Source organism: Neopsephotus bourkii, unplaced genomic scaffold (assembly GCF_033783945.1).
Source record: "Neopsephotus bourkii isolate Nb327-2 ecotype Australia unplaced genomic scaffold, CSIRO-AGI_Nbou_v1 NB_230, whole genome shotgun sequence".
Lineage (NCBI taxonomy): Eukaryota > Metazoa > Chordata > Aves > Psittaciformes > Psittacidae > Neopsephotus > Neopsephotus bourkii.
In genome coordinates, this window is record NW_026900740.1 from 1,176,298 (window position 1) to 1,187,103 (window position 10,806).

Consider the following 10,806-nt stretch of genomic DNA (forward strand, 5'->3'; position numbering starts at 1 on the left):
AGCTCTCTCGCTGCGAGGGCCGTCCCTTCTGGGCATTCCTTGATGAAGCTGACAGTGGTCCTTCTCTTTTTGTGTTGTTGTTAAGGAAAATTACAGTTTTCTGTTGTTTTGCCATCCTGAAGTAGCTGGTTCCCCTGTAACAGTAGCCCCTAGGTCAGGACATCCACTGGCCGAGAAGGAACACCAAGCATCTCATGAGCTGTGTGTACTCCCACCATAAAGCTGCTTAACTCTCTGGAGTCCTGCTCTAATTTCCATGCAGATGTGCTGGACCTGCCCCGAGCTCCTGGGCCGTCCTAAGGACGGGGTTGGGGTTACAGCAGAAGGGGTTGAGGCTCAGGCCTGAGCATCATCTGTCCTCTAGGCAAGGATGGACTTCAGACTTAAACCCCATCCCGGGAATGCCCCCCCCCCCGGACCGCCGGTGCTCGCCACCGCTCCGGGCCGGGCCGGGCCGGGCAGAGCCCACTGCAGCGGGGCGCCAGCTCCACGTGTCGGGGCTCTGCCGAGGAAGGGCGGTTCCTCCCTGAGCTACCAATCAGAGCGCTGGTTGCCGTTCGCACGAACCAATCGCCGCTCGGGGAACGCACATTTAAACCCTGTTCCCGGGAGCGGAGACCACCTCAGTGTGACAGGGAGAGGGCGGTGTATGGCTCTGTGCACCAATCAGGGGGCGCGGCGGCGCTGATCAGCACGTGGCTAAGCCAATGGGGTTGCCGAGGGGAGAGCGGCGTCTCCCTGCGGAGCAGTTGGTTTCGGCGGGGGAGCTCCTCGGGGACCGGCGGGGCAGCCCGGCTGCGGGGGGCCGCAGGGCGCCAGGCCGCGCCGCCGCCGGCATGGCGAAAGGTGCGCGGAGGAGCGGAACGGAACGGAACCGGGCGCGGAGGGGCTGTCGCTGCTAGGGTTGGGGCCGGGCGGCCCGGGGAATCTCCGCGACGCGGAGGCTCCTCCCGGGAGGTGCGGGGCGCCGAGGCCGGCGGGACTCCTCCCCCGCGCAGTGTGCGCAGCTCGCCGGGAAGGGGCTGGGCCGCCGCGGCTCGCCCTGCCGCATCCAGCCCTTTAAACATGGCGCAGGCCGTGGCGGACGGGCGATGACCGCGGGCGGCCGCGCCGGACATGGCTCAGGCGCCGATCTTCCCCCCTTGCTCCTAGGGAGGAACATGCCCAAGGCCCGGGCGGGCGGCGCGGAGGAGGCGAGACCTGAGAGCGCCGAGAGGAAGGGCTCCGGCCGCCCCCGGGCCGGTGGGGTAAGCATAGGGGGGGCAGAGTGGGGCGGGTGGCTGCCTGGGGTCGGCTGCGCTCTCCGCTTCCCTCCCCGGGGTGCGCTGGCCGCCCCCGGCACTGTGCGGTTCCGGGCACAGGCGGCGAAGGCTCCCCCCGTCTTTCAGAAATCGCTTAACCCGCAGTGGACCCGAGCTCTTTCCGCGTTTGCCCGTGCCCCTCGTAGCTACGAGCATCCAGGCCCCGGGCTTGGCAATTTCCCTTTGACATCTCTCCCGTTCTCTGTTACGAGAGGCTGGCCGGAGGTTGGTCGTCCCTTCTGATTTAATCCTCTGTTGAAGTAACTGTGGCCATGGCATCTACTGCTAGAGCTCCTCAGCAGCCCCTCTGTGCTCTGTTGAGCTGGGAAAGCCTGTCCTCTCGAGGGTCTCCAGCCTGGCACAGACAAAGACGTGGCAGCCGCGTCTCAGCGCCAGGAGCACAGCAGGCAGGGAGCTGGGAATGCGGGAGAAAGCCAGGCTGAAAAAATACTTGTTCGTTTCCTGTTCATGGTCTTTCAAAGCCAGAAGGCTGTGCTGGCAGGTGGACTGCTGCAGTTCATGCTTCTGGCATTTCTCGGAAAATGCCCTTATTTAAACTCCTTGCTAAATCTTGACAACTTGGCAGTGGAGGGCTTGCTGCTTGCAGTTGTTAAAATGGAGTTTTCATAATGTGTCATCCTTCAAAGCCCCATTTTTTTTTTGTATCTGTTGTCTTTTATAGGCCTTTCAGAAACATTGGGGGTCAGGGAGTGACCTAATTTGCCTTTTTCCAGGCTGTCCTACTGCGACTGTAACCTTTAGTAAAGTTCATTTGCAGACCAAGATTTGAGCCTCTAACTGGTCTTATTTTGCATGTGAATTGTGTACCCCTTGAGTTTATGCATGATTATGTTAATTATTAAAATGATCCCATGTATTCTGTGGTGTGCTTTGTTTACTTTTTTAGTGTTTATGTGACTATACTGGAGCACTTGTTTAGTCAGCTATATTGGAGCTATTTTTTAACTAATGGGAATCTTTGTGTGCTTTTTTTGAAGACATGAATGCATGTTTTTGTTATTTTAACTGGCTTGCAATGTCCGAAAATTGCTTTTAGTTGAACCAAAAGATAGCCAAGAGAAACTCATTCTGGCCAAGTTGCATCTGCTTGTGCAGAGGCTGAGGTTTAATGGTTGAAATCCCTGTCACCTCCATATGCTGCACAGCCAGATTCAGCGAGGTGGCAGGGGACTGTAAGAGCAAAGGTGACATGACTCCTATACACTTTCCTAAACTTGATACCCCTCTCTCTTGGTGCTCCTGGAGCCTGAGCCAGTGCACAAACCCCTCTCTCTGGGGTGTCTGACTATGCCAGCGGGTTTTACCATTCTCCTGGCTGGACATAGGCATGAGGACTCTCTAAAGCTTCTTTTGCTGTGAACAACTTTTACACTTTATTTTGTGCAATACAACAGATTAAAAGCGCTGTTAATCTCCCAGCCCTCACTGGGAGGTGTCACTCAAGGTAGACTCTGTAAAACTGATTCCCGTCTTCTGCAGTGCTAGTAGGGCATATAATTAACTGCTGTAACATCTGACACCTCTTGAGAGCCTTTTGGTAAGCTCATAGCTTTCTGGCTATGAGAGGTATGTTCTAGGCTTGGGTGATTTTTGCTGCGTTATGTGTATTTTTTTTGGCTTGCACTCTTTGAGGCTGCCTTCCTCCTGAGGAGCTCTGAGTTGGGGTTGTTTTTTAGCACCAGAGTTCATACTGTGAAACACAGGGTGGAGGCTGGAATTAGTTGTGACTACCCCCTCCTGTCACATCTCACGTGAAAGTCCTCTTGGACTGGGAGTTTGCATTAGTAAAGTGCTCTGAGTGTTTAACACTGTTCTGTTTTCACTTAGTGGAAACAGCAACAGCAGTGAGGATGATGCATTAAAGCAGTGTAATATGCATCAACACATCAGCTCTCTGCAGTGTGTTGTGGATACCAGCTCCAAGTTCTCAGCATCTCTGTGACGTATTGATTTTTGTATGGGTCTGTTTTAGGAGAATGTGTTTATCGGTCAATCCAAAATCTACAGCTACCTGAATCCTTCCAAAACTCCTGGTGCTCGCCCCCCGCTTCAAGAAGAGAACTCTGTCATGTATCACGAGGTGAAATGTCAGGGCAAAACACTAAACAAAACCTGCAGGAAAGGAAATGGTAAGATTGATTTTATTTTTTTTTGGACTGCTAACCCTGTTAAATATGCTCCCTCCACCCCCGCCGCTGGGTAACTTAAATGCGCAGTCAAGAAGGCCGCGCAGCTCCACTGACCAAGTTGCTTTCCCAGTCCTACATCTGTCAGTAAACTGGGATTCTACCAAGATGAATTTGTCCTTACCCTTCTCAGAACTTAGGTCAGGGGTTTATCAGGCAGCTTTCCTCCTGTCTTTTGTCTGGCTGTGTTTGTATTGTCTCTCTGGCGGTAAAAAAGCTAATGATTACATTGTCAATATGCCCTAATCTCCAGTTCTGTCGCTACTCTGCTGCTTCAGGTCAGTGTTTAGCAGCGTATCTGTATTTTTTGGTTTATTACCTAAAACTGGTTTATTCAATTGGTTAACTACTTTATACTAGTTCTTATAAAAGCAATTTAAAATCACATCAGGTATGAGGCAGAGGCACTTACAAAAGAAAATGCTTACGTTTTTAGAATGAAATAAAGGCACTAAGAATGAGGAGCACACATTGTGGATGCTGAGTACCAGGCTTTAGGGATGCCTCATTGTAGTGACTAGAAATGGGAATGTTCTGTAACTTTATGGAGGAGCTAAGAAAAAGGTTGGCTTGTGTTTAAAGGTGCATTTAATAACCTTGGTAATTTGTCAAAGCATTTTGACGCAAGCACTTTTAGCAAGCAGATATTTTAAGTCCCACTCCACACAGGGAGTGAGAGGTTTTCTGGAAACTTGTGGCCTTTAGCTCCAAATTTAGGTCCCCAGTTTTGACAAGAAAGTGATGATGGCTTCACACAGCTTGTCCCACTGCTGTGGCCTCACAGCTGTGTGTCATTTCTCCAGGGAGATGGAAGCATCTGTCTCAGCAGATGGGTCTGTTAAACCTGGGGATTTGCCTTACATAAAAACTTTAATTTAGCTTTAAATCAGGCTCATCTACCTCTAAATCAGTTAAGTGAGAAGGAGGATGTGGTCATGTAAAGGTAGGATACATGCAACCAAGCGTTGGTTGTTTGCGGGGTAGACTTCTTATAAGTGCCAACCCTTGAGCTCTAGTGTATTTTGTCTGAGAGGTGTTGGCCACTTGGTACCAATATCTGCATCTATTGATCGGCACAGTGTGAGATCCAGAAAGGCTTTCTCTCCTTTGCCACTGCGGGATGTTGAGTAGCTCATGGCAACTTGTCGTTTAGTATCTAGAGGCACTGGGTGGCAAACTGCAGTTGTCTCAAGCACTGCACTGGAGGTGCTGCTGCATGTTCAGGTTTGGAAAACAGAGTTGCAAACCTAATATGACAAAGCACCCGAGTTCTGTTTCACCTTTTCTTTCCTGACCCCTCCACCTTCTGTACTATGTGTGCTGTAACAATGACTAGTTAAAAGTTGAGTAACAGCCTGTTTGTGTTCTAGCAGAAAGTGGTTGTATCATTCCCTTCCTCTTTCTCCTGTTTGATGGAACTAGAAACTTGGACTAGAAAACACTGGAATTCATTTAAAGCAGTCTGGTGTAGTTGATCCCAAGTTCAGAGCCTTTCTTTGTTTTCCCATCAGGAGGAAGAAAGAAGAGTGGTGATATAATTGAAGGTGCTATGAAACCAGAAGACCAGAAGGATAAAGAAGGTGGGTGCAATACTTCAGTGCCCTCCTCTGATCAAAACCAAGGAACTGTAGAAACTCAAAAAACGCCTCTGCCGTCAGACTGTGCTGATGAGGTGAATGCAAAGCCAGCTCAGAAAAAGATGGTTAAAGCAAAACGTGGACCAAGGAGAAAGTAAGTGACTTCTGGAGTTGTAAATGCATTTCTTCTGTGTGTCCTTTTGCACCAGGAAGCTTGGATCTAAGTTTTTCCTTCAGGAGCTACAGTCGGACCTATAATTAATGTTACTCTTGTTGCCTTTTTGTAAGCAAAGCAAATGATTGTGTTATGGGGAAGAAATCTTCAAGGTGGCTTCTTTGTTTTCTCAAGAATAGCATGTTTGAAATGTAGAAATTGTACCCAAAGTATTTCTTTACCTTGCAGAGGACTTCTGATTTTCTGGCAGGCAGGGCTGGTGTATCTTCAGTGAAATACTTGCTGGTCACCTATAGAAAAAGAAATTAGTGACCTATTAAGACCTACTTCTCTGTGGACAGAAACAGAACAGTTGAGGGCCTCCTGGCTGAGCAGATGCTTGCTCCTGATACCAAAGCACTGTGACTGAACATTAATGAGATCCTTTCCAAGCAGTTTTCATAACCTAAATTTTAGTGTGCCTTCTGGCAAAGCATTTCATTCTTGTTATTGAAGACTTAGTACTAGAATAACAAAATAATGTGTGGAAGAGAAGAGGATGTAGCTTTTGACTTTAAGTTTCTTCTGATAAATACTGATCACCTTTCAACATAATAATGAAAATAAGAATTTCTTACAGCTACCTCTGTCATAGAGGTGTAACTTCACAAATAGCCTGAAATATGTTTTCTATTTCTCTCATCCCTTAGAACACAAGGAAGAACACCAAATCGAAAAGTAACAGACTATTACCCAGTTAGAAGAAGTTCCAGGAAGAGCAAATCTGAATTGGAGGTAGTGTTTCTTGTTAAAATAACATTACTTGTAATATTGCTGGTTAATGGAACACTTGAGAAAGGATGTAACTGTCTGTAAATGGTATCCACTGGCCAAATACAAACAGTGTTGTGGTGAAAGTATTGTAGAGAACAGAAAACATGGAAATGCTGATCCAGTTCTTCTAGGACAGAATCTAGATGCTTGTGTATTTTGGCGGGCAGAAATCTGTCTCTTTGCCATTCAGTTTTGCTAAAGATATGGGATGGTTTGGAAAAACTAGTGGATGTTGTCTTTTCAGCTCTAGAATGAACTACAAAAGCTATCAACTATACTATGGTTTTGTTTGTTCTTGTTTCTTCTGCAGACTGAGGAGAGGAGGAAAATAGATGAGCTAATTACAAGTGGAAAAGAAGAAGGAATGAAGGTAACTACAGTATGTTGCTGTTAATCTGTTTCAGCAGAAAATAGCAGAACTCCTTCTCGGAGCTGCTGCAGTTCCTTGGTAGCGAGATGAAAGTGCAGCAAAACTGAAGCACAGTGTCTTCCTTTCTGGATGGGTGATACTTGTCTCTGAAGAATATGTGCAGCCTCAGTCATAAATATATTGAGAGGGCTTTATAGTCTTTACTGAAAATGCACTCGCTGCCTTTGGTATCTCATTTCTTGGGTTTGTTTCTAGAAATGGGTTTGATACAGCATCTTAGTTGTCATGTTTACACACTCTGTATGGTAACAAATTCTCTTAGCACATTGACAGCCAGTTGTTGTGGGTCTTCATTTTGGCTCTTGATAATAGCAAGGGCAGGAATAGTGAAGTACACTGGTGGATGATCTTTCTGTTCCTCTAACTTGTTAACCTGTGTATGATGATGGTGCTGCTGAAATGAACAAGCTGCCTCAGCTAATGGTTAGTTCAAAAGAAAAATAACTCTGTATATGGTTTACTTAAAGTGTCTCTTAGTTCTTTGATTAGAAGACTTTGTATCAAAACACTTGGGAACTCAACGTGTAACACATTTCTTCCTGTATTTCCTATTTTAATTCCTGTATTCCCAAATTTCTTCCACAGTGCTGTGCACTGTGCTTCTGTGGCTTTGTCTGCAATACCCTGTGGTAGCAATTTTGACTGACAAATCCCTCACTCCCTAGTAAACAGCCTATTTGCAATCGTGTAAATACTCTCTAATTTCCCAGCTGATTTTCTTTTCAACTTGACAGATTGATTACATCGATGGCAAAGGGAGAGGAGTAATTGCTACTAAAGAATTTAATCGAGGAGAATTTGTAGTTGAATATCATGGGGATCTCATAGAGATCACAGATGCTAAAAAGCGAGAAGCGGTGTATGCTCAAGACCCATCCACTGGCTGCTATATGTACTATTTTCAGTACCTCAGCAAAACGTACTGGTAAGCTTCTCTTTCCTGAAGTGTGATAGTTGAGTGATTAGAGGCTTTGAATGCTGTGAAGTCTTCTTGGTTTCATGCAAAAAAAACCCAAAACAACCAGGAACCATGGATTAGGAAGTCTTTGGGTGCTGTTTCATGGTCCAAGAGCATTCTGTATCTCTGGGCTGAAAGGAATAGGAGGTGACTCAGAGACCTGTTCTCTGAAGTACAGCACAAGCTATAGGGAGAGCTATATCTGCTTGGATGAGACTTCCATCTCTGCCATGGACTTCTGCCGAAATTTATTCTCTGTAAAATTAACTACTTTTCCAGAGTTGCAAGGAGCTTGTTTGAAAAGCAGCGTGGACAAACTCTGGAAGAGAAAGATGTCCTTGAGCTGTTTGTGACTGAGTCTTCTCCTTTCTCTAGTGCCTGATACCCATCCCATGTGTGTGTTTTATCCCTCTTGCTGTTTCATTTGCCCCAGACTCCAGTTCTCTCAAAGCAACTACTCAGACTGTTCTTTCTTCTTGGGCTGATGTTACTGGTGTGGGTCACTAAACCCGTGTATTAATTATTTGGCAGTACCCTATGTTCTAAGTACCTGGCTTGTAGTCTATAATGATAGCTGTAAAGAAGGGCACTAAAGATTTGGTTTCCAGTCCCTTGAAGGCTGGGCATCTAGTATTTAGACATTCACAGCCTTCTATGTGAGTAGAGACTCTTGCTGGCTTTACTCAGCTTGGACACAGCTTTCCTAAGGAGAGGGTGTTTAAGGTGTTTCTGGTGGTGTGAACAGTTGAGAGCTGCTTGGAAACAGGCAGCTCAAAGACACAGTCCATAGTTTTTGATTTTTCAGGGTTTTGTGCTAACTTAAACATTTCTGGGAGCTTACCTACATGCCATATTATGTGCAGTCTGTTTAATCATATAAATATATTCTGTTTTTCTTTTATTGTTTCAAGCCTTGTGTGGATTCCTCATTCTTTATCTGATCTGCACTTTGGGTTTTGGCCACATCATGACTGTGTGATATGCAGCAATCCTGCATTCTGTTCTTGTTCTTTCAGTGTTGATGCTACAAAAGAAACTAATCGCTTGGGAAGACTGATTAATCACAGCAAATGTGGCAATTGTCAAACAAAGCTTCATGACATTGATGGCGTGCCTCATCTCATACTCATAGCTTCCAGAGACATTAAAGCAGGTGAAGAACTGTTGTACGACTATGGAGACAGAAGCAAAGCTTCCATAGAAGCTCATCCATGGCTGAAACACTAATTCTTCATCTTAGTTTGGGTTTTTTTTCCTTTTGGACTGAATGGGTCCACTGGCTCTAGAAGGAGTTAGTGGATGGCTTTTTCCCCCCCCCATCCTCACTTCCCTCAGCTTTCTTAGTGGACTGCTTATGGTGTTCCAAGCTCCTAAAAGGCTACCTTTTTGCTTTGCAGTATTTAAATACCTATTACAGTTTTCCAGGCAGGCTTGAATAATTGATCTTAGATTGCCAAACCTTTTTATATCACAAAAGGAAACCCTTCCTAAAATTTTGAGTACTTCTGCATAGTGACCGGTGCCACTTGAGCATGCAGTCAAAGACTTCCACAGAAACTTAACCACTTGGGTTATGCTTCTGCTTTTGCAATGAAATCTCGTGCTCCACTTTGTGGGGTGATGAATTTGGCATTAGCTTTAGGACAGCAGGTGTACTTCTGTACTCTGACTTGTACATCCAGTGGCTACACTGCTTGTCAGACTGCTTCTTACAGCCTGGTGCTGACAGGCCTCTCTGAGATGGATGCTACTATCGTTCTCAAATAAGTTGTGATAAGGGACCCAGTTCTTCCAGTATCTCATGTTGGCAGTCAACTTTAAATGCACTGGTGCTGAGGGGAAATCCATGGTCAAATTGGCTGCTTTCTTTAGAGAAATGACTCCAAGCCAAAGGAGGATGGATTTTAATAGGCTGGGTTGATACTGAATAGAAGTGTGAAGTTCTATCTTCACAGTGAGAATCAATGTTTGACATGACTTGTTTTCCACAATTGAAGAAGGTACCTTTTTATAGCTGATGGCTGGTTCTTGGAGGTGTCTTCCAGAGGATTTTTAAGAAGGAAAAGCTCTCTCCAAAAATTTTTTTATTACTTTCCTATGCTAATTAGCCACATCAGAAGCTATTTATTTACTGTGAATGCTTGAAGTAGAGCATAGCGCTTCCAAAAATAGGAGTCATCTTCATATGCAGCTTCAAACTGTAATAATGGAGTTGATGCAATGAAGAAAGTAGATTCCTTATTGCCTGGTCCTGTAGGTCTGTCAGCATGGTCCCACTGTCTTAAATGGGAGTTGAGTGCTCAGCATCTTGCAGATGTTTGTAACATTACTGTTGGAGAACCAAATCTGTGATATAGGCGGGCAATACAATGCGGGTCCTTTATGTTAAAGATGAATTCTTACCAGTTGGAATTTTTGCCAAGGCAGGCTTGGCATGTGTGTAGATGAAAATGGCTGTGAGCCATCAGCCACGCTTGCTGCTGGAAGGGGTCAGCAAGGGATCTGTGGCTCTGTTAATGTCTTCTATTCCTCACGTCTTGAAGGCTGCTGCTGTTCCAGCTAATGCCCTCTAGGACAATCTTAGATGCTTGCCTATGTGATAGGTCAGACAGCAACAACATCCTGGTTGTATGCTCCAGCAGCAAGAGAGGTGTCTTAGTGATGTATTTTTTAAATTAAAAACTTGAAGACAATGTCTCTGTAAAATAAAGAATATATTTATTATTGATGAAGTGGCTGCTATAGTACCTGTCTCCATTGCAGATCATTAGCATTTTAAAAGAAAGCTGTGAAAATCATTAGCCATTAAATGCTTTATATTATTTACTACTTAATACAAGGTCAGGGCTGGCCTGTGTGTGTGCACCATTTCTGAGGAATTAACTGGAGACCTGTTACCTTACATATGAGTTACAGATAAGCTTCCTTGGCAGACTCATTTGAGTTGGCACTGACACTTCCCTGGTCTCGGTCTCCGGTAGCAGAGACTACAGCAGTGTGTACAGGATCCTCCTGTACTAGAGCACTTCCCTTTAGTCAAAATTGGAATGAAATGTGTTTTTTCTCTTTATTTTATTTAAGCATTTTCCTGTTCTCTATCAGGTTGAATAGCTTAAAGCCTCTGTTCTTCCACATCACTTTTGTAAACGAGAAAGGGGGAAGATCTCTCCCTGTTTTATATAATAGGAAAATTGTCTTCTCTGAAATGCTTAACTGGTAATCAAGTAGCACTGCATTGGAAGATGGTAATAAAGCTGATGTTGCACTGCATATGTATCCTTTACTTTTTTAGAAACTGATACATAGAGATCACATACATACATATATATATATATATATATATAT

The 10,806-nt window shown here is 45.1% G+C and overlaps 1 protein-coding gene across 4 annotated transcripts; it reads left to right on the forward strand.

Annotated features, from left to right (window-relative positions):
* The first annotated feature begins 618 nt into the window (after window positions 1-618).
* On the forward strand, window positions 619-10,731 carry KMT5A (lysine methyltransferase 5A). 4 transcript variants are annotated; one of them, XM_061344662.1, is made up of 9 exons: window positions 619-846; window positions 1,153-1,247; window positions 3,295-3,451; window positions 5,020-5,088; window positions 5,167-5,239; window positions 5,950-6,034; window positions 6,384-6,443; window positions 7,238-7,428; window positions 8,478-10,731. In XM_061344662.1, exons 1-9 carry the CDS (start codon window positions 708-710, stop codon window positions 8,686-8,688), a joined length of 1,080 nt encoding a protein of 359 aa, XP_061200646.1. In that variant the 5' UTR covers window positions 619-707; the 3' UTR covers window positions 8,689-10,731. The 4 variants fall into 4 exon arrangements, with proteins under 4 accessions (XP_061200646.1, XP_061200648.1, XP_061200645.1 ...); XM_061344664.1 differs by having other exon boundaries at window positions 5,023-5,088; XM_061344661.1 differs by having other exon boundaries at window positions 622-846; window positions 5,023-5,239.
* The last annotated feature ends 75 nt before the right edge of the window (window positions 10,732-10,806 follow it).

Excerpts from the sequence above, each read along its gene's own strand:
- KMT5A (XM_061344660.1), top strand. The coding sequence starts at position 708 with ATGGGGTTGCCGAGGGGAGAGCGGCGTCTCCCTGCGGAGCAGTTGGTT. Across the intron at positions 3,452-5,019 it reads AACCTGCAGGAAAGGAAATG|GAGGAAGAAAGAAGAGTGGT; the intron begins GTAAGATTGATT and ends TTTTCCCATCAG. Across the intron at positions 6,035-6,383 it reads AGAGCAAATCTGAATTGGAG|ACTGAGGAGAGGAGGAAAAT; the intron begins GTAGTGTTTCTT and ends TTTCTTCTGCAG.